Raw genomic sequence first — 21,212 nt, forward strand, 5'->3', positions numbered from 1 at the left:
ATCAAACTCAGCCTATCCTTGATTATGAAGCTCAGTCCACACCTCTAACTGTCCTTGAATGCCCCTCTCAGCCTTGGTGAGACTACAACTTCTGAGTCTTTGGAGCATCTGTCTCCTGCCAGAGAAGGAGTGGGTGAACCGGTGACTGGTTCACCCACTATCACTAGTCAATCAAGAGGTTGACTCTAATGATACAGGTCCAGGATTTCTACACACTGCTTCTTCATACCAGGGTTCAAATATGGTAGAGGTTTCACCTAGTTATATCCCCAGGCAAAGACAACCATCTCAGCAGTATGAACCTGAAATTCCAAAGCCTCAAAGTTTATCTTGGAGTACACCAGAGTGATTTGGCCATGGTAATGAAATTGATATGTCACTTAACTGTGCTCTCCAAACTGGCTTGGCTTTCCTCATACTGATGCCTGGTTTCCAAAACCATATGTTCCTTCAAGACGCTTCCAGTCTGACTTCACATACAACTTTATGGCTCCTTGAATTGAATCTGAGCTGTCCAGACCTCTGCCACATTGTAAAAGCTTCATCATTCAGTCCAAGAATGGCTACCAGCACCAAAGGCTTTTTGACTCCAGACTACAAAGGGGAAATATGGCAAGAGTGTGAAGGTCTTGAGGGGAACTCTTGCAAAATGCCAAGGTATGTCTTGTACAGTTAAAGTAACACTAAAACACAACATTTCGCACAGTCTACTTTTTCTCTCCAGACTGGCCTGCTTTTGAGAAGTCTTCATTTGAAGGGGAAAAATAAAACTTTTAGCCACACCAGTCTCCTTTCATCAATGAATCAATGGCACAGAGGATCTACTTAAAAACCCACGAAAAGGACATTTTTACAAAAATGCCCTACCTTGGCATTGGAATCCTTGTTTCCCAAATCCCCTGCAACGAGACAAAATAAGGTTTTTGAAGCTGAATGACGCTTTAAGATCAACTCTTACACTGGCTAAACTAAAATAAGCTTTAAATTCACATGCGTCTGACTATGTAGTAACTCGTATTTAAAAAAAACAAACAAACAAACAAAAAAAACAACTCACCATATGAAATCTGTGCAGTGGCTGCAGAACGTCGGCTGCTTGAAGAACCTCGCAGTAAACTTGTGATTCTTCACTTCATGCACATTTTTCTGTCGCAAGGCTCCTTGACGGGCGAATCTGTTCCCAACCCCCGCCGAGTCATTGTAATGTAGGAGATGCTCAGCCATCGCGGGGGAGTGAACAAAGTTTAAAAAGCCACAACTTTCCTAGTACCGACGGCTGTCGGTGATGCTCCTGACGCGCGGCGCTCTCCTCTGACTGCGCCTCAGCTGAGCGCTCGCTTTCATTCAAAGTGACGCCGGAGAGGAGCAGCCTGCGTTTACGTAGCTTGCGTGAGAATATTTCACGTTTACTCATGAAAACGCATGCACTTTACTTAAACGTGAAAGCCGCATCGATGCAGCTTTTTTCTATTGTAATAGGAGGAAAGCCTTCAGTGTAAAGTCGTGACGCATCCGGATGGGTACAGTAATTAAGATCTGCGTTATACGAAAGCCTTTAATGTTTTTTCAGCAAGTTGGTGTTAAAATTTCCCACATGTTCATAAATTCGGCTTATTCTTGCAGTGTACATTTTGTTTTTCAGATTTTAACTGAGCTCAATTTGTCATTTTCCTGGAGAAACTGTACACTTTAAAATAACTAGAAATCACTTTCGGAAGGACGTTTAGGAGTTAAAATACGAGTCGCTCTTAAAGGCGACGCCTCCCCACATCAGACCAAGTATGATTTCACCTGCAGGTGTTGTGCGCCTTCGTGTGGACGTGATGGAAAAGTGTACTAATCTACACTTCCAAATAAAGTGTAGATTAATTGGATTCGTTTTCAAGAAATAAAATGCACGTCAAAGTCAATTCTAAACGAAAGCAAAACGGCCATTCTTATGGCATGGTGACTTTACATATGGGATTGATAAGTAGGCTACGGTATTTTTGAATTAAATGCAACTCAAAGGCCTAAAATTTTCTTTCACGTGTTCTATGAATTATCCTGTCATTCAACCATATTGGGTTTAAATTTTTAAATCAAATTACTTGATGTTTTTGGTACATTTCTCTTCCATCATTGTGACGGATATTCATTTTTGCTGGCATTTGGTTTAAAAAAATGAAAAATAAAATTTATGACTGAAATGGCTTAATGGAAGTGTCCCCAATAACAGAAATTGGTAGAAACAGTAGGACATTTGTAAGTGGTGTTAAACAATCACACTAATTGCTCTATGAGTCGTCTTTGTAGGAACCAAAGGGTATATGAAGCAAAGCAGAGCAACAGAGGTTATCCTGGAATCTTTCTCTGCTTGCGTTGTCTCTTTTCCGGGCATCCGAGAAGCAAAGGGAGCTGCTTTTCAGTCAGAAGCCATGGCTTCCAAATGTCTGGTATGTTTTGTTGATGTGGGTATTTGAGTTCTTGTTTATAATTGTGAACATAAGGGATCGTTAATGTGTGTTTGTTTGCCACAGTACTTTTCAACTTCTCTATTCTTCTGTTTGGTCAGCTACAACAGGCATGCAGGTGGAAAGGTTTCCACCTTGCTTTGGCAACACGACTTGTCTATTTGCGGTAGGTCACTTTTGCCTGCTCTCTATTCAAATTGAATAGTTTACCACCAGGCCTGGGAAACCTTTGACTTATAGTGTCATTGACCAGTGCATGACTTAAGCCTCATAAACTGGCAATTTATCAAAATATGAGATAGATATCGTCGGTATGGTAAAATGCACAATTTACAATTCATTGTATTTTAGTTACGTTAATCTTCAACCTCCATTTTGTATCACTGAATTTTCTATATAAAGCTGGACTTGAGGTGGGCCTCCTCTTTAGCAGGGACACAATATGGCTGACCCCAAAAAACAGACCCACAAGGTAGCAAACATTTCAACCACACACACACACACACACAGCATGTTAATTCACACACGCCAGAACTAAATAAAAGTAAAAGTTTTCTGTCACTCTGATTAAAAATATGATTATCTCATTAAATAAACGTAATGAGATCCAATATGATAGTTTCTCAATATGATGAGATGCTATCTGATGATGACTTTTTACTGTTTTATGTGAGTGGCGGAAACGGGCTTCCAATTTTAAATCTGAATGAACAAAAGTCAATGGAAAATGAGACATTACAGTACACTGCTGCAGGACGGGGACCTCTGTTGGACAGAGGGAGAAGTCGTCTCCTCGGAAACGGATGTGTCGTAAAGTGAGGTTGGGAGTTTGAAGCCGTTTGAGCGGCGAAAATCGTATTCAAGGTAATCTCCCTTTCCAGTAAGAGGCTATGTTTTCGTCCACGTTGCAGTACGTTTCAAAACCTCATTAGGTTACCATAGAAAGCGAGAGGACAATCGTTACCATAAGGAGCGAAGACGAGCGATGGTGCTAGGCTTTAGCTCGGCTAACATTAAAGCTAATACCTCTAAACAGATAGTTGCGCGTGCTGTAGTGAGTTGTCATGGCAACACAATACGTTCCCATGTCTGCCACGCAGAGCGTTTGCTTTGAAGATAAGTTAATTGCCAAACCCGAGCTTCAGGTGGATGTTTATCCACAGGGATGTGAATCTGTCTAACGCTCTTTAATTTCGTATTCTGGTCACTCCAAAAATAATCCTTTCAGGTCACTATGAGCAAACAAGAAGAGTTGTGGGAGAAGCTGGACTCCGATTTTGACCACATTCTGCTGGACATGAAACCGTATGTTCTCAAGCATCCCAGCAAATCAGGTGAGATCTCATCACAGCTGCACGAATAGAGATGCGACAGGAGAAAGCACATCATAGTGTCTAGTTTTACCAGACTTACAATGTCTGGTAAAAATATTTACACGCCTTCAATGTTTGCATTTAGTCATATAACGGCCACACACCTCAGTTGGTGTTCTTTATTTAGGACAATACAACATAGCAGGTCAGGTAAGGAAATCTTTTTTTTTATCAGAGATGCCTTCTACAGGATTATAGTAACTCTGGAAGAGTTGTGGAGATCTACACAGAGCCATAGATTGCAGAATCAGTTGACAAGATTACTGTTACACACTCTTTCCAAATCTATATATTTAGATGATGTTCATGTCTGGCCTGAAAATTAATAACTGTTAAACTTAAAAACAGACATAACATGACCTGCAAGTAGACTGTGAAGCGATGTAGCATTTATAAGTTATAAAATATTTACGTTTTTGTTACTGGGATATGTAAGAGGAAGTTGTACTCCAGATGTATTTTAATGCAAATAACTGGGATGTAGACCTCTTCTGTTTATACTATTTTAGCATATTGTTTAAATGCAATTATAGATTTTAAATGTCCCTTTTCTCATCTCATGCCAGAGCGTCAGCATTGTGCCGTGTGGATAAAGAAGTTGTGTGACCCGACAACATGTGGTTCAGGTGTGATGGATCGAAAGAACCGCAACATGTATGCCCATTTGCTGCTTTCTATGCTCAAAAGGGGGATCCTGGAGGGCCCTTTTACTGCCAAACCAGAGCCTGGAAAGCTCAAGATACTTCCTACCTACATGGTATGAAACATGGTCTACTCTTATCTTGTTTTTTTTTGTTTTTCTTTGTGTGATTTAAAATGTTTTAACCATCGAAATTGATTGCATCAACACATTTCCAGTTGATCTAAAACTCTGCTTTCTAATCCAAATTTTTAGTCCATTTATTTTGATGAACCTCTGAATGGTCGATCGGCTGAGCAGAGCAACAAAGGTCTTCCTGACTGGGTCACAGGAGAGCTGAGTGGTTGCACTGATGAAAGTTTGGTCATGGATCTTCTGAAGGACCGAGCCAGTTCTACACCCATTACTGCTCATCACAGGTGGGTCACGTCTATCATTACGTATATTTGTAGTTTTTGTTTACAGACCTCTCGTCTTGATACAGGTAGTATTAGAACAAAATGTAAATAAATCTGCTGGCACAATATCCATTATGGTGCTCCATGATGAGTTTACAATTTAAAGTTACATATCAAAGCAAATATTACAGCATTCAGCAACAGAGTCTGCCTTTTGTCAGTTCCTTTCAAACAGTTAAGTGCAAAGATTCTTAATTTGGTTCTGAATACACTTCTTGGAAATACAGTAGAACCCTTGCATGCAATTAGAATTTGAAACAAGCACTTTTGATCTTGAAAATTTGGACATGGAAACAATATTGTCAACGACAAAATGAAAACTTTAAAATTATTTGTCCCAAGCCCACTTAAAACATGGACATTCCTCTTTTTTTTAATAATTATTTTTTAGTAACTTTGATAAACGTATTGTGTGGTGAAAGATAAAGACATTGAACATACTTTCTGTGAGAACCACACAAAATACATTTGATGGAGTGTAAGGAAACAGATTTGTTTCAGTAATTTTTGTATCACTTTGATGGCTGTTGAAGTAAGCGCCTCACCTCTTCCATTTTTGTCCATTGTGTTTAATTTGTGCCAGTAGAACAGTTCAAATGTAGGATTTTATTCTTATTTGAGTTATATGTTTTATAGAAAACCCCAAAAGATATTTTAAATTAGCAATAGTACATTTGTTGTGGGATTATATGGTATTTATGACTGCCTTTTGTGATTGAAGTTATTAATGCATCAGACTTAGTGATGAGTTTGAGTCTCAAATAAGCCAGCCATGTGTCAAAAAACTAGAACGCTTTCATAAATAGAAATGAAATTATGATATGTGCAAAGACAATAGAAATCAAACCGATATAATACTTCATATATTTTTCATTTTAAAATCTCACTGAACCATATTTATTCATTTGAGTCAGTCAGATTCAGTCATTAATCTCTGAAACAGTAAACACTCTCTCCCTAATGTAAAGCCGTTTAACCTTATCTATTCTATTTTATCCTAGAGTTGTATAAATGGGAAATCATACATTATGCAATATCATTGCTAAATATTGCAATAAGGGTTTTGCAATAAGGAAATGGCTTATATTCCTGTCTGCATCACGATTCTCTCCATGAGTTTTTCCCTCTCAGACACTATGTGCAAAATTAGTCCATCTGATTGGCTAAATATAGCGTTTTTATGTAAAGAGTAAATGAATGGGACTTGGAAATACTTGAAACCATCATTGACCATAATCCAAGAGGTTCTTTGTTGTAGAGCTACTGCTCTTGATATTGCAATGATGATTCATTTTAGAATTATAATGCAGTCCTAAAGCGCTTTTGTAAGATGCTTTTGTAAGATGTTTCTCATTCAAACACACATATTCCTATTAATTGTATATGCAGTTGTTTTCACTGTTAGATTGTGATAAGCAAATCAGAAGCAATCCTGTGAATCAGCATCTTGCTTGAGGACAAAAGTGTCACAGGTGTGAAACAAACCTTTTGTATATCAGTTAGAAGCTAACTGCTCTTTACATGAGCCACACGACCAGTCTGAAGTTTTTTGTTGTGTGTCCTCTCCGGTTATTTATTTATTTACATAAGCATTGCCTCGTATCAAATACAATTTCAAATACAATAGCTGGGGATCAATTGGTTTTACAACAAAGAATACAAATAACATAACATATTATTAATTTCCCCAGTTAGTTCAGTTTTGTCCATGGATGACATAACAATGTAATGTATTTTTTTGTGACGTCCTTTCTATGTACATATTTGTACTTGTACATATTATTTGTACATAATTGGAAAACTAAGATTGTTGAGTTTCGAATGATGTATCGAAATGCTAGGACTAGAGACAACGCAAGCAGAGAAAGATTCCAGGATAACCTCTGCTGCTCTGCTTTGCTTAATATACCCTTTGATTCCGACAAAGACCACTCATAGAGCAATTAGTTGATTGTTTTTTAAAAATGTCCTGCTGTTTTACCAATTTCTGTTACACTGAAATGTACAAACACATCAAGTAATTTGATTTAAAAATTTATACCCAATATGGTTGGATGACAGGATAATTCATAGAAGACGGGAAAGAAAGTTTCAGGCTTTTGAGTTGCATTAATTCAAAGTTGATGTGAAAACCACTGTACCCTCTTTTGATCCTGGAAGTGTAAGGACTGGCTGCTTAAGAAGCTGGCCACAATAGCAGAAGTCAAAATTTTGAAATTGTAATTTCTGTTTACTTTGCAAATCAATTTTCAAAATATCTATGCACAACTGTTATGTCATCTGTAGTATTTATTTTGTATTTTAATTTTAAGACATACCTTAGCCCTGCCGTGAAAAGTATTACCGGTAGGTTAATGTTTAAAAGGGTGTTGAAGGGAAACTTGCTTTATTTGTCTGTTAGGGAGACGGAGACGGGATAAATTTGCGTTAATAGATAAGGCATCTGTCGGAACCTTCCACTCAAACCTTCTCCTACCAGTCTGAAGACATTGAACTGCACTGTGAAGCTACAGACACAAATAGCTTTTCTGACTGATTGCCTGTCGTCTTTGCTCAGGAGCGCTATCTAAAGAGCTAAAGACATTGCCAAGTGCTTGCATCAGGCCGCTTGAGCTGTCCATTCTGAATTTTCAAAGAAAAACACTTCAAAACAGCATGAGAGAATAAGAAACTTCTCATAAATTTCCCCATCGTTCTGTTGCTTTTCTCCACTAGCTGAACACGAGCTATAACCCCACAGTGCAGAAAAGGCAAAGAATAAAGCTTAATACATCATTAGGATGTTTAATATTGAATATCTTTTCTGCGATTTATCTTTTAACATCTAAAATGTTCAAAAAATATATTGGTTATATGCCAAAAAATAAGTAATTCAATTGAATTTGCTTGTCTCTTTGATTACTGTCTGAAACTAAATGTGTTGGATGTGAAGGCAGCTTACTTTACTTGTCATCAGTCATCCTAACATGCTCGGGGATATTTCCTCTGACTGGAGGCAGTCCAGGGGCTCCACAAAGCGATGTTAGCAATGGCTCTTAGTTTTTCAAATTTAATTAGGAAGGAGAGGCAAATCGGAGCCCAGTGGCTTCGTATACTCATTAGCATCATAAAAAGAGAGCACTGTAGTAGGCAGAGATTATTATACACCAGGGCGCTGCATAAGTGGGAGTACAAGCCCACTGCTGCCGTATTTAATCCAAAGTTTTCTGTTGAGGCTGTGGAATTATGTCGTTCCGATTAGGCGCAGCAGCACTTAGTGCTGTCACCTCTTAGGAAGATGGATATAGACAATAAGAAGGCCTGCTGGGGCCTCACTGTGTGGCTTTTAAACATTTCTTCTCACAGTCTAAAGACATGGTAGAGTTAACTTATCAAATTCTAACAGCCCTGTGATTGAACTTTTGTACTGCTTGTTGTCCATCAACTTTTAGCAGGTTGCAAAGATGATTTTCCTCACGTATGAAAAATGCTAAATTTCTCTTCTTGATTTTTGGACATAACCCTTACTCCTAAGCCTAAGGCACGAGATATGAATCAGAACTGAAAGAACCAGATTCCAGATGAAGCCAGTGGCTAAAACAACTTTCCTCGTGGAACTGCTTGACTTTAGAGAGAGACAGAAATGAATCTTTAATAGGCTTTTACATAAATGTTCAAATTCTACTTGCTTTTATTTTATATGACTTTATTTGCATTGACTTGCTTTCTTAACTAGAATGTAATGATGCACAGAGAAAATGGGTGGCAACCAGAATCAGTTTCATATGAGTGGAGGTGTCATACTTAGCCCTGTATGATTGCACTGACAACCAAAGTACCTACACATTTTAATGTTGAAATTCCACAATTTTCAAAACTAATTTTCATAGTCTTTATAACATATTTTACAAACTGGATTTGAACAGCTTGAATACTTTCTGAGGCCTAAAAATTATGATCCAGCACGATTCAGAAACTTTTCTGGGGTTTATGTGGGCCTGTATTTATTTTGTTTTGGCATGTGGACTAAAATAGAATGGTGCTATTTCAAAATCTATGGTGAGACATTAAGATTCTTCTTCCTGTTTTTCTGTTTGCTGAGTCCCACGGTGTTGAGATAAGACGATGAAAGACTCTCAGATCACAGAAAAACATCCAGATAAAGAAAATTAACAGCACCAAGAGCCCTTTTATGTTTTTGTCCTATTTAGATATGATTGATCTCAATGGACTGGTATGACAGTGTGTCCCTATGATGTGGCAATGTTTGATCTCCCCAGCTGTCAGTTGTGAGATAGACCTACTTTTCAGCTTGATTCATTTTAACCATCTTTTGAAGTTAAACTTTTAGGACGTTTTCAGGTGTTACTCTATGGTGCTCAGAATTAGGTCTGCTGTAATGTGTGAATTTTGTGTAAACCATCGGGATTACTTTATTAAAGCTATTCTAAATATAACCACAAGATGGTGGTATTTCATTGTGCATAGCTTGCTTTCATTCAGAGGAATCTGGAAGAAAAGTTCTCAGGTTGAGAAGATTTCCTCATGATTTTAGTCACTCCAACTTCTCGTGCTTGTTGTGATCAGTCTAATATAAACTGTGTTCTTGATTTGACAAAAAGCGTAATATTCCATTCTATCTGGAATGGAATCTTCTACTTCCTATTTGCTGTGCTCTCTGTTTTAGAGCTTCCATGCACATTTCATTTTCTTGTTTTTCTCTTTTTCCCTCCTTGACGTCTGTCTTCCATCTGTGTGCTTTCCATCCACATATGAAAACTCTTAGGCAGCCCTACTGCCCCCTTCATTCTCCGTAGCTTTTATTTTCTCTTCACAACTTTGACAGTTACATTTTATTTGCAGTTAGTTTTTTATTTTGTATAAGTCTCTCATTGCTCTCTTTCAGCCCTTGCTCTGATCTTTCCCAGTGTTAGTTTGTAGTGGAGGGTGTGCAGGGACATTGGGATGTTTGTATCCCAAGGTCAGACTTTTCCTGGGGGTGCTTGAGGCTGAGCCCTGGGCCCGCTGGCTCTGCACCTGGAGGTCAGGCTGGATGTCAGGTTGCTTTAATCAACCACGCTGCAGCTTCTCAGGGTTTACGTGGTGGATGCTTTTGTGTGCGTGTGCAGGCGTGCGTGTGTGTGTGTGTGTTGCTCTGGCCTGACTTGCCACTGCTTTGATCTGTGGGCCTCAGACTCCAGACACATCTGATTCAATTATCCTCATCCACCTGTTGACTTAGAGGCCTAAAATTGTGAAGCTTGGCCCCCCATCCAAATTTCATAGTTTCATGTGTGTGAGTGTGAATGCGTGCACATGCAGAGAGATAAACAGCACATAGTATCATGCCTGTTTTGTTTAATATTCCTCATTGAGTCAAATTGGTTTTGCGCCCTAAAGTTTTCATACACATAATTCTCAAATAATAAATAATGATATGTTCTGCTGGCCACTTTGAACACTTGCCAGATGTGAAATGTAACAGCTAGAGAGGGAAGTTGGCAAATGTGATGTTTAGTTTTTAACAATTACACTGTTCATTTTTAAAAAATTTTTCTCCACAAATTTTATTCATTTGAATTTATGTTCTTACAAAGTTGGCAATAACGTGTTATGGTCCACTTTGAGTCCTTCATATTAAAATAATTAGGCCAAATGTCAGACAGTAAAGATCAGAGGGAAGATATGTGGTTCATATGACAGCGGGAGCTCAAACAAGTTTTTATTTAGGTTATTAATTTTAAAAATATCTATTGAAAGCCATCAAACTCAATATAAAACAAATGGCGGTGATCATTCATGATATTCATCACTAATCCAGAGATGTGAGGTGGTGGTAGAGAATTTACAATATGGCATTTCAAGTATTACCGCAATGAACAGTAACTTTGCTTAATCTCATTGTGTGCTATCCAAATAGTTTTCCCATTTAGCCATCACGCATGCTTGAAACTGAAAATGAAATTAACTTCTTTTCTGTCTAATTTGGTTTTCCATTATCTGACTACTCAGAGAACAAGTAGAGCATTTAGTCCTTGTTCTCAGATGCTCAGTTTTCCATTCGTGAAAAATGAAAGTTCAGAATCTGTTCTTAACGCTTGGTAAATCTGGAAAACACTGAATCATTTTTATCATGTCCTGACGTGTGAAATTGCTAAACTGTGAAAATGTTAAATCTTTTTTATGAGTTCCTTTGACAAGTTGTAGAACAACAGATAATTAGGTCAGACCATGCAGCACTGCTAGAAGCCTATAATGTAATTATTGCACTAACATCACTGTCCATGTATTTACATTACCTGCCATTCAAAAACATACTATGTGAAACTTTCCACATTTTAGCACTTTATAACTAGAAACCTTTATGTAGTTTTCTGTGATTTTATAAGAAATCCAAAAGAGATATTTTGTAGTTGAGAAATGTAAGAAAGGGATGCATGGTTTTCAAAATTCATATGAATAAAAATATAACAAGTGTGGTGCATGTTAGTATGTAGCCCCTTGCAGTTGGGCCTGGAAAGTCTTTTGGTACTAGACGTTTACATCTACAGATCGATGCCTTCATTATCTCTACAACATTACCCCTGATATGCCCAGTACTGTCATGTTGCCCACATGTCAGTATTTATTCTATAATTTTCTTTATCAGTCCTTTGAAAGGCTTTATTTATTCTAAGATATTTAGGCAACAGGAAGGCACAAGTTATTTAAAGATGTCAGAATGAAGAGGTAGTACATCTGCATGCTAAACATATTAAAAATGTTTGAGGAGTAGAAATTTTGCAAGGCACTATTTCTAGCTCTTAGTTTGATCAGAGTATGTTTATCTCATAATAGTAGTACATTATTAGATCATGAGATCTAAGCGTGAAAATACTACCACAGATGGAGGATGGATTAAAGTGTTATTATATTAATCAATATTAGCTCTTGTAAGATGTAAGTGTTGTTTTGTATAATCCTCACAGTATTATACAGGTCAACTCTTTTTGCTTTGATAATGAGATTCAGTGGTCCTTGTACTAAAAAATGTACATATACAAAGAAGGAAAAGCCAATGATCTTGTTATAGAGTTTTAATCAATCCCTCTCTTTTCCACAGAAAGTGAAGCCTTATCTTTATAAGAAGGCAGAATACCTTTATTTAATTTTCTTTTACTGTGGTTCCACATCCGCATTCATTCACTCAGTTATTGTTAGTGGACTAATAACGTCTCATGTGCCTGTGTCTAATGAGATTGTTAGCACAGTTATGCCCCTGATGGTTTGTAAGAGTATGTGGGTCTGTGTAGTATAAGGAAGCACTGTTAAAACAAGTGTGTGTGTGTGTGTGTGTGTGTGTGTGTGCATTTCTGCGTGCGTGTGTGGCAGCATAGATTTTCTGTGAAGCTGCTTGCTTTTATTTTTTTTTTTTTACACAAGACAGACATGATGAGAGACAGTCATTGACATGTCTGATTGTAAGGGAATGGTTTAAGTCTTAGCCATGCTCGCCATGTGTTGTGCATGGAAACTGAGTGAAGAATGGTGTGGACATTTATTGTTCAGATGGGATGGATTGCAGACCACAAACCATGCAACCAGTGCCAGATGTCGACGTGCGCATATGTCAAAGGAGGCTGCCGATGCAAGCACATTCATATACAAAAGGGAACAGACCGCAAGACTATACACTCACAGAGTGTAGGTTATTTTCTTTTCACATGCATTCCTCTAATGTTTCTCTTTCAGGAGGAGACTGTATGAGGAAAAGGTCCTTCCTGAACCCATGTCCTCCAGTTCACTCAAGCTGAGTCCGAGACGAGAATCAAGAATGGTTAGTTTATAATCACTTTCCCAGCTGCTGGGTACCTTGCTGTAAAAGTGCTTTGAATAGAATACATTAATAGGTTTTAACATGAGGAGATAAAGAAGATTTTGCTCTCAGGTTCAATATACATGAATATTGCATGTATATTGGGATCAAGTGTGTGGATTGACAGTATTTTGCAGCTGTAGGATGAGCTAAGTTAATTTTTCTGTGACAATCTCGATTTCTTTTGTATTTTTATCATTCAAGAATTAGCAGATTTTCTGGGAGTTAAATTTGAATGCTCTTTGAGTACCCCCTAATGAGAATAGTATATTAGAACTTTTTTTAATAAACACATTTACCAGGGAGTTGAGTAAACTAGTCTACAAAAACCATTATTGTTGTTGATTAGTTCAGTGTTGCTCAGATGTCTCTGCATGTATTGTGTATTCTTAAAATAAACTGTCAACAAACGCATGACCAAGTCAGTGATGTGATTGTCTAATATCTGCAGCCAGAAATAGTTTAGGAACTTCTTTAATGTGTGCTTTAAATTTATTGGCCCCTATGCAGATTAGGACAATTTGGTTTAAACAGCTAGTAAACTGCATTCCCAGCATTCCAATATGTTGACATAAAACATTTATTCTGTTTGTCCGAGGTTGAGGCTTGGAAGCTGTATTGCCATTCTAATCAAAAGAGGAACATAATCCTTAGCTATTCCATTCATCTCTTTCTTTGTGCCAGCACTGTCTCGCAGAGGTCCTCCAAGGTCCACACTCCATCAGATCCTAATCACATTCAACAACATCTCTCAGTTTCCTATTGCTCCTTCAGTTTTATAAGATATTTCCCGTCTTCCTACTTCTGCTGCCCAAGCTTGACTTGGCTAAACTGATCTTGTATCAACAAAAGGCCAGGAACATTTTGAATTATATTGCATAATAGAGATCCGGAACCCAGCCGTAACAAAGACAGAAAAAATCTTCAATGTAAGACAGTTTAGCTCTTGGAATGTGTTGTTGAACAGATATTATGTAGAGCTGGTGCATATTCGGAGAACTGGATGTTAGAATAGATTGAGCAGAAAAGATTGAGGATAACTAAGACAAATACAGTGTTTGTATTTAAGGAAAGGAAAGCAAAAGGCTCCACCTTCAACCTTTAAACTTTAATAAAATACATTTGTTTTTTAGAAGTGTTACATCAAGTCAACAGGCTCTGACAACCTCCATCAGTGCCTGCTTTTTGCTTCTTCAGGCTAAAATTCCAATCAAAACGGTTTCAATAACATCCTCTAGTTTAAATTCCTACTATTTACTTCCATCATGATACCGCTGTTGATGCCATCATTTACCCTGTCTCTTTCTTCTCAGGTGGATGGGATGCTAAAAGCAAATGTGTCTGCTGGCGACAGTGAGCTGGAGTCTCGCCTTAACAGCTGGAACCTGGGGGTGAGTCCTTGGGCATGCCGTCAGCCTTTTCATTAATGGGGCTCACTGCAGGGACAGAGGTTCAGAAAAACTCAAAATTTGTACAAGACCCAACAAGTACATTTAATTTTATTCTCCTGCAGTTATTGCTAATGGTGGCAGCATCTGAAAGTCAGTAAAGATGTCTGGTTTCGTTAGGAATTCCCCCAAAATTTTGTCCTTTATTTTCATCAGAATTACTTTTTGTTCATTATGCGTACTAGTCATAAATAGGCCAATGTCAATGCCAGTTTCAGATCTGGGGTTTAATTCACATTTAAATTCACATCACAGTTAACATCTTCATCAGTGTGCTGATATTGAGCTCTGGTAACAACACATTTTAGTTACACTCTTAGTTTTCTCATACTTCTATTGATAAGTTCCATAATTAAGCTTTCTATAATTTTTGTTTGTTTGTTTTTTTTTTTAAATAACTGTACAAAAACACAACTTGGGTTAATTTCAGGTGATGTTTGCAGCGTTAGGAACTATGAAGGTCTGTGAAGCATTCAGCAGACCTGTTGATGTCCTGATAGATGCTTAGCTGACAACCCTCAGTTTTTCTTTTGCTTTTGTTTCTCTCAGCCCTCTTGTTTTTCAAATGATTATTCTCGTCCAGATGCAACTAAATTCATTATAAATGTTTTTTATTTTTATTTTATAATTGTAAGTATTTACATTTGTTTTTGGTCAATAAAATACACGGGGCAACACATTTGGTATGAAGTATATCTTGCCAGATCACTTTCCTAGTAAGTGGAGGCCATCATACAGACCCTGTAATTGCTATTGACTGAGTGCTTTCAGCAGTACGTTATCAGCCTGCAGAGCACTGACTGACTGAAGCACTCTTAACCGCAGTAGTGCAGTGATATTGAGTTAGCCGTGTTGCCTGGATGCTTTTGAGTAAATAATGAAAAGAGCCTTTTACTTGAGTCCTCTTGAAGTCTCCTCCTTTTGGCATTTCAGTGCTATTGTAGGTTGTGAGGGTTTTATAAACTGTGCAATGGAAGATGTGTGCACCTGTTTTATCTCCGCTGTCTGCAGAGCTCTAGGTCAGAGCTTGATAAGCAATCTGCCCTCATATGTTTTATTTTTCCTTCACCTGCATGACTCCAACTCCCTTTTTCTCTCATTTTGTGCCTTCCTGTTGCCTCAAACTTTCTCCTACATTGCCTACACACAGATATTTTTGCAGAACCCCCACAGCTCTACTTTTTGTAGTCCTTCTCAGTTTCTGTCTGTTCTCTTCTTGTTTGTCTGTCCGTGCATCTCGGACTCTGTAGCCCCCCCCGCCCTCGCCACATTCAGTCCTGAGGTAATCTCAGGGATCTGTCTGCAGACGTGAAGCCGCTCACTGCACCGCTCTGCTCTCCACTGTGTTGAAACACTGATAAGAGGCATTGCTTGGCAACGCTCCCCCAAGCCTGCATCTTTCAAATCAACAGATGTTCCTTTGCACACAAACACACACGCACAGACCCTGCTCAAGTTTTATGGATGCACGGCTTCAAAGTGCTCATCTCCTACGAAATTTCAGCAGAGCCATGCATCGCTCTATCTGGAACATCTTTCACTTTCATTTAGATGTTCTGAAGCAGGGTATATTGGTTTGCCATTCACTTCTACTTTAATGGAATATAGTCAGTTTAGTGTATCATGGAAACCACATGCAAAAGTTGTAGAAGATTGTGACATTACATACAACAAAACATCAAACTCTTAATCCGTGACATATAAGCCACTCAAAATGGAAATAGCGATAGTCTCCAACTTTAATGTAGCAAAAAGTTTACACTGATTTATCAAGTCAGAATGAGGTCAAAAGTAAGTTGCTTGGAGACTATATAAGTTGCTTGCCTCCAGTTGTCTCCAAACAACTGGAGGCAGTTGTGACAAAAGTTTGTTTTTGTCACAAGTAGATTGCTACTTGTGTCAAAAATTGTACTTCTGTTCGATGATGCAAGTTCTGACTGGCATTGCTACTCTTATGTGCCTGAGTGTATGTGAACTTGAAGTCAAGCATAGCTGCAGTTAATAGAAATTAATTGGAGTCTAATTTTTCAACACAATCATTCTGTTTTTACTTAAAAAATACATTAACCTGTAAACATTATCTGTAATACCACTCAAATTTATAAATTGATGTCTTTCTGAATGTTTCATTTAAGGAATCGTGTTGTTTTCCCTTAAAGCTAAGGCTGCATACGTGATGGTTAAAAAGAATGTCTGAAATATTGTTTATTTGGCTTAGATGGAGAAAAAAAGCTGCAGTTTTATTTAATTTTTGTAAGTAAAAACTCAGGAGGAAACTTTGGAGTTTCTTGATTCATTTCTTGAGGCAACCTAACAATATTAAGAGACGTTTTACACTGAAAAAGGACATGTAAGAATCAAAAACTATTATAAAAATACATTTTCCTACCAATTAAAAAAAATATTATTTTATTATTGTATTATGCTCACAAGTAATCATACATAGTGTAGTACCTTTACATTTTGAAGAAGTTTGGCTCCAAAAGTGGATCTAAAAAGGTATTTTTCCTTGGAAAAACAATAGATTGTGATTTATTTGTATTTTGTACTTTTTTTTGTATTTTATTTTTTTATGTATGAAGCATAGTTGCCCTTTCAAATGTCAGTTTAATTTCTTTGTTGGAGCATCATTTAATCTCAAACAGGAGTTAACTCATGCAGCTATGAAATCAGTGTTCTGTTAAAAAAAAAAGTATGCCTCTCTTTTAGTTTTAGTGTGAAATTGGTTTGATATCAGCAGATGTGCTTCGATGTTGAGTCCTTGTGATTATTCCCTGTCTGTTTCCTTACAAACATTCAGAGGCATACATATACAAGAAGTCCAAGTTTAGGGTGACACTGTGCCAAGACAACACCACAGGATTTAGTCTGCATGTCCTCTTTGCCCTGTGGCCCGTGCTCAATCAAACCTGATGACTGGCTGTTTGTGGGTATAAAAAGAAATCCCATTTTAGGTCTCATGCTATGCACCAGTTTGTAAAGATATATATATATATATATATATATATATATATATATATATATATATATATATATATATATATATATATATATATATATTTTTTTTTTTTTTCCTTCATCATGCCTGATGCAGCTGTGTTTGACTGTTTTCATCACACACAGTGGAGCTGTCTGCAGATCTTGTGCATGTATGGCAGTAATAATTTTAACCAAATGGTTCCGGTTTAAGGGCAACAGTATGTCGCAAAATATCTTGCTCGTTTTAACCTGAGTAGATGTCAGCAAGGCAGAGCTGCTTTCCTTTTATTGTGAATCTCTCACCCCGAAGCAACAGATTGTGACTTTATCCTGGCACTATAGCTGCAGCTTTTTTAACTCCCAAGTCCCTAAATTCTCTCAGGTCATGTTCCCTCATCTCCCATTCATTCAGGATTAGCTTTGTGTGGGTAGCACCATCTTAAAGCATTGATTCTCCTTTTTTACAACATTGAATTGAATCCCATTATTTTCTCCTGTTCCCACTCTGTCTTTTTGTTTTGGAGATTAGCCTTGGAAGTCATTGCCTTCATTTTGAGATTTAGGTTCTTACTTTGAAAGGCTGTGATGTCGATGTTAGATGTGAGCCCCCACAGATGGCCCTAAAGCATCAGAGAGAAGCACTGTATGATGATATTTTTGCAGCTTGTGTCACAGTTAGCGAGCCTTATTGATGTAAAGCCACTAATGTCACATGGACTGTGACCCGCTTACTTTCAGGTGGTTAACCTGCTTACACTTTTCAGTCCTCTCTGCTTCATACTGTAAGCAAAGAGCATGCCGAGTCAGTGTTTGGCAGGGATGTATACACATTGGCCTCCATGTGATGGTAAACAGAGTGGGGATAGCTTACAGATTAGCGGTCTTCAGTGTTGACAAAAGGGACAGCAGAAGGAGAGCTGAGAGCGGAAACAGAGCCGGCCACACACACAAAGCCTTGAAGTTGCACGACGGTTCTGTCTCTCTAAACAGACAGGAGTTGACGGAAGAGACTTCAGCCACAAAACTGGGCTTTGATGTGCTTTCCACATTGTTTATGGCAAACTCACTGCCAGGGATAGATTCTGGTCATTTTAGGGCTTTGTTAGGAGAGGCTTAGGAGAGAGAGAAGTCTGAATGTTTTTCTATTTGCTTTTTCAGATTGAAAATCCCAGGTATTTGAGAGAGAAGCCCAGCCCCTTGTCACCTGTAAGTTGTCAGGGGTCCTTTGTTGTTTACTTGTTGCTTGGGGAAAAAAAAAAAGTCTTTGAGCTCTTTTATCTTCTCATCACGTCAATCTTCTCCTTTTTATCTCTGTAGATTTTAAAGTCAACCATTGAGACGAATAGCACCTTTGCCATTGATTATGGTCTACAAAGCAAAGAGGTACGCAGCTGCATATAGTTAAACCTTAAAAATGTCCAACCCAGTTTTTTCTTGTTTTGCCACATTATGACCTCAAACCTCACTGCTTTGATTTTGTGTTATGCAAATTTTAAAAAGAAATATTGCTTTCACAATATTTTCTGAACTTATCTCTAAAAAGTGTGATATGCATTTGTATTCAGCTCCCTATACTCTGGTACCCCTAATTAAAATCCAACTACCTTCAGAAGGAACATAGCAGATTGGTCAATAAGAAAGTTGTGGAGAAGTTCAAAGCAGAGCTAGAAAATAAAAATATAGTCCAAAGTTTAGACATTTCACAGAGAACCTGACAAAACTGCAAACAAACCAAGAATTAACTCTCTATCTAAAAATGAACTTTTATAATCTGTTTTTTTATGAAAGAGTGGCACAGAGAAGGTCATTGTTGTCTAAATAAATTATTTTTGTCAAAAGTAAATATGTGGAGGTTGTGCTCTGTTGAGATGAAGCCAAACATTAACTTTCTTCCTCTTTTCTGGCCATCTGGACACAACCGAGCTTGTGTTAAACTGCAACACATTTCTCTGTACAGAATATCTGTGTAAAATGGGGTGCCTGCATCATGCTATATCGAGAAGCTTTTCTAAAATAGGAGCAAGGAACCTGGTCAAAGTTGTTGAAAAGATGGAAAGATTTAAATATAGTGAAATGAAAAGAAAAGACTTCTGTGTGTCAAATAAGTATAAATGTACATCATGGTGGCATCATCATTTTGCGGGATACTTTTCCTCAGCAGGGATGGATATCCTGAAGGAAGACTTGTTAAGGTTTGCAAAAGACTTAAAAAGGAGGTTTAGAGGTTCACTCCAGATGGACAACCACCCCAAACATAGGTGTATTCATGGATTAAAGGCATTGGGTCACACTGAAAATCAAATGAGAATATGAGGCAAGACCATAAAATGGATGTTCTCAGATGGTCTTCAGTCAGTCTGAATGTTTTCGTCCAATTTTCCAAAGAATAGGCAAAACATTTTCCTTTTTAGATGTACAAATCTGGTAGAGCCATACCAGAAACGCTTTCTGCTGTTATTGCTGCAGAGTTCTACAGTGTTGACTGAAGGGTGAATACAAATACAAATAAATTATACATGGTTTTCCTTTTAATTCATAATTTTGTGTCTCTAACAAAGTACATTTAGCATTTTTTCTTTTAATACGTTTGTCATTGATTTGTGACATTTGTTGAAAGTTGGTGAGTTGTTTTTTCCTTTAATGTCTGTTGCTCAACTTTTTTTTTTCTTAAGCTTGTGACTCTGCTCTTTTAGTATTTGTTACTTGCTTTATATTGTGTTGCCTTTGATTGATATCTTAGAAGTGAGGGTTACTGAACTTATTATAAACATTCATTCAAATAAACTTGAATGAATGAAAAGTATGTGATAGATATGTGACAAAATATATTAAGGTTCTGTACATTTCCTTCCATTGCCTTTTTCTATGTGGCATGCTTTATATTTATATGATTATATGCAAACAAGAATAACACATAGACAAGTTAAATCCAATGCTTTCTGCTTTAAGGTGTAAGACACCCCAGTCATTTATAAACACTCAAATACATGGCTTACACTGGTGGAATGGCCAATTCCCTAACAAGACAGAAATATTGCCAGCTTTCTCTGATGACTCTCTTTCTTTCCATATGTGGATTTAAGCAGAAAATCCTATTCTGAAAGCGTGCTTTGAAGTCCCGTCTGACCCTCCCCAACTCTCCCAAACCTCCAGTCATTCCTTCTACCAAGCACCATAAAGGCAGTGTTAAATATAAAACTGAGCATGACTTGTATGTAACCATTATGGTTTTTAGTGGCTGCTGCAGCTTTGACTGCTCTGACGAATGCAGGTGTGGAGAGGGTTTCGTGGATATATAGACACACAGGGCATTGTTAAGAGGTGTTCGTTACATCCCAGAGCATTGTTCACAGTTTGTGACTTAACCTAGAACAGCAAGGCATGATGTCTTTACACTGATGCATCTTAGCCACTGGAAAAGACAAAAATTAGAGAAACAACTTCTGCAATTTGATTGTATGTTAAACTGCCTGAGTGGCTCAATATGGATGAATGTAATGAGAATGTTTACCTTACACCGATTGCATGCGACATTCGTGGGTTTACACCTGTGTAATTTAATTCTATTCAGTATTCCAACCATTTTGCAAATTTCAAAAGAGCTAAAATATAGGACTGGTGTGATAAAGCCTTCAATATAAGCAGACCATCTTTTTCAAGTAGAAACTGGTGTTTCACTTCTATTGATGTAAAAAAAAAAAAAGCAACCAAAATTTCAAGCTTTTCCAAAGAGCTAAAGAAAAACATCAGGATGAACACAGTGGAAATGGGAGGGAATGAGGCAGGAATAGGGAAGACCTTTTCCCTTTGATGTTCAGATTTGTGATGTTTACGCTTAAGAGATTTTGTTTCTCTTTTAATGTTTTTACCCCTTGCAGAGATTATATTCATCAACTTAAATCAGTGCCTTTTAGGGGAAGATTTGGAGCAGAGGAAGTTATGTATGTGGTGGTATGGAGGTATTTTGAGGTAACTTACCCCTCTGCCTATTTGAACCTGCATTTCACACTCAAACATTGCCATGTAC

At 37.7% G+C, this 21,212-nt stretch overlaps 2 protein-coding genes across 5 annotated transcripts in view; one reads left to right on the forward strand and one right to left on the reverse strand.

The window, feature by feature from the left end:
* The window catches only part of prkcab (protein kinase C, alpha, b), a 94,405-nt gene extending 92,998 nt beyond the window's left edge, over nt 1–1,407 (reverse strand). The window contains exons 1-2 of one of the 2 annotated variants that reach the window (XM_055035657.1): nt 1,058–1,407; nt 868–899 (exon numbers count right to left, since the gene is read on the reverse strand). In XM_055035657.1, coding sequence (XP_054891632.1) covers nt 868–899; nt 1,058–1,224 — 199 coding nt within the window. In that variant the 5' untranslated portion in view covers nt 1,225–1,407. The remainder of the gene's footprint in view (nt 1–867; nt 900–1,057) is intronic. The other variant, XM_055035658.1, reaches the window with a different exon arrangement.
* A 1,670-nt stretch (nt 1,408–3,077) lies between these two features.
* Nucleotides 3,078–21,212, forward strand: part of cep112 (centrosomal protein 112) — a 105,245-nt gene continuing 87,110 nt past the window's right edge. Inside the window, exons 1-8 of one of the 3 annotated variants that reach the window (XM_055035640.1) lie at nt 3,078–3,317; nt 3,682–3,787; nt 4,393–4,583; nt 4,722–4,885; nt 12,635–12,719; nt 14,072–14,149; nt 18,344–18,391; nt 18,503–18,568. In XM_055035640.1, the coding sequence (XP_054891615.1) occupies nt 3,688–3,787; nt 4,393–4,583; nt 4,722–4,885; nt 12,635–12,719; nt 14,072–14,149; nt 18,344–18,391; nt 18,503–18,568 (732 nt within the window). In that variant the 5' untranslated portion in view covers nt 3,078–3,317; nt 3,682–3,687. Of the gene's footprint in view, nt 3,318–3,349; nt 3,788–4,392; nt 4,584–4,721; nt 4,886–12,634; nt 12,720–14,071; nt 14,150–18,343; nt 18,392–18,502; nt 18,569–21,212 lie in introns of those variants that run through there. The other 2 variants (XM_055035641.1, XM_055035642.1) reach the window with 2 other exon arrangements.

This window comes from Poeciliopsis prolifica, unplaced genomic scaffold, assembly GCF_027474105.1.
Source record: "Poeciliopsis prolifica strain line A6 unplaced genomic scaffold, Auburn_PproV2 SCAFFOLD010, whole genome shotgun sequence".
Taxonomy (NCBI): Eukaryota; Metazoa; Chordata; class Actinopteri; order Cyprinodontiformes; family Poeciliidae; genus Poeciliopsis; species Poeciliopsis prolifica.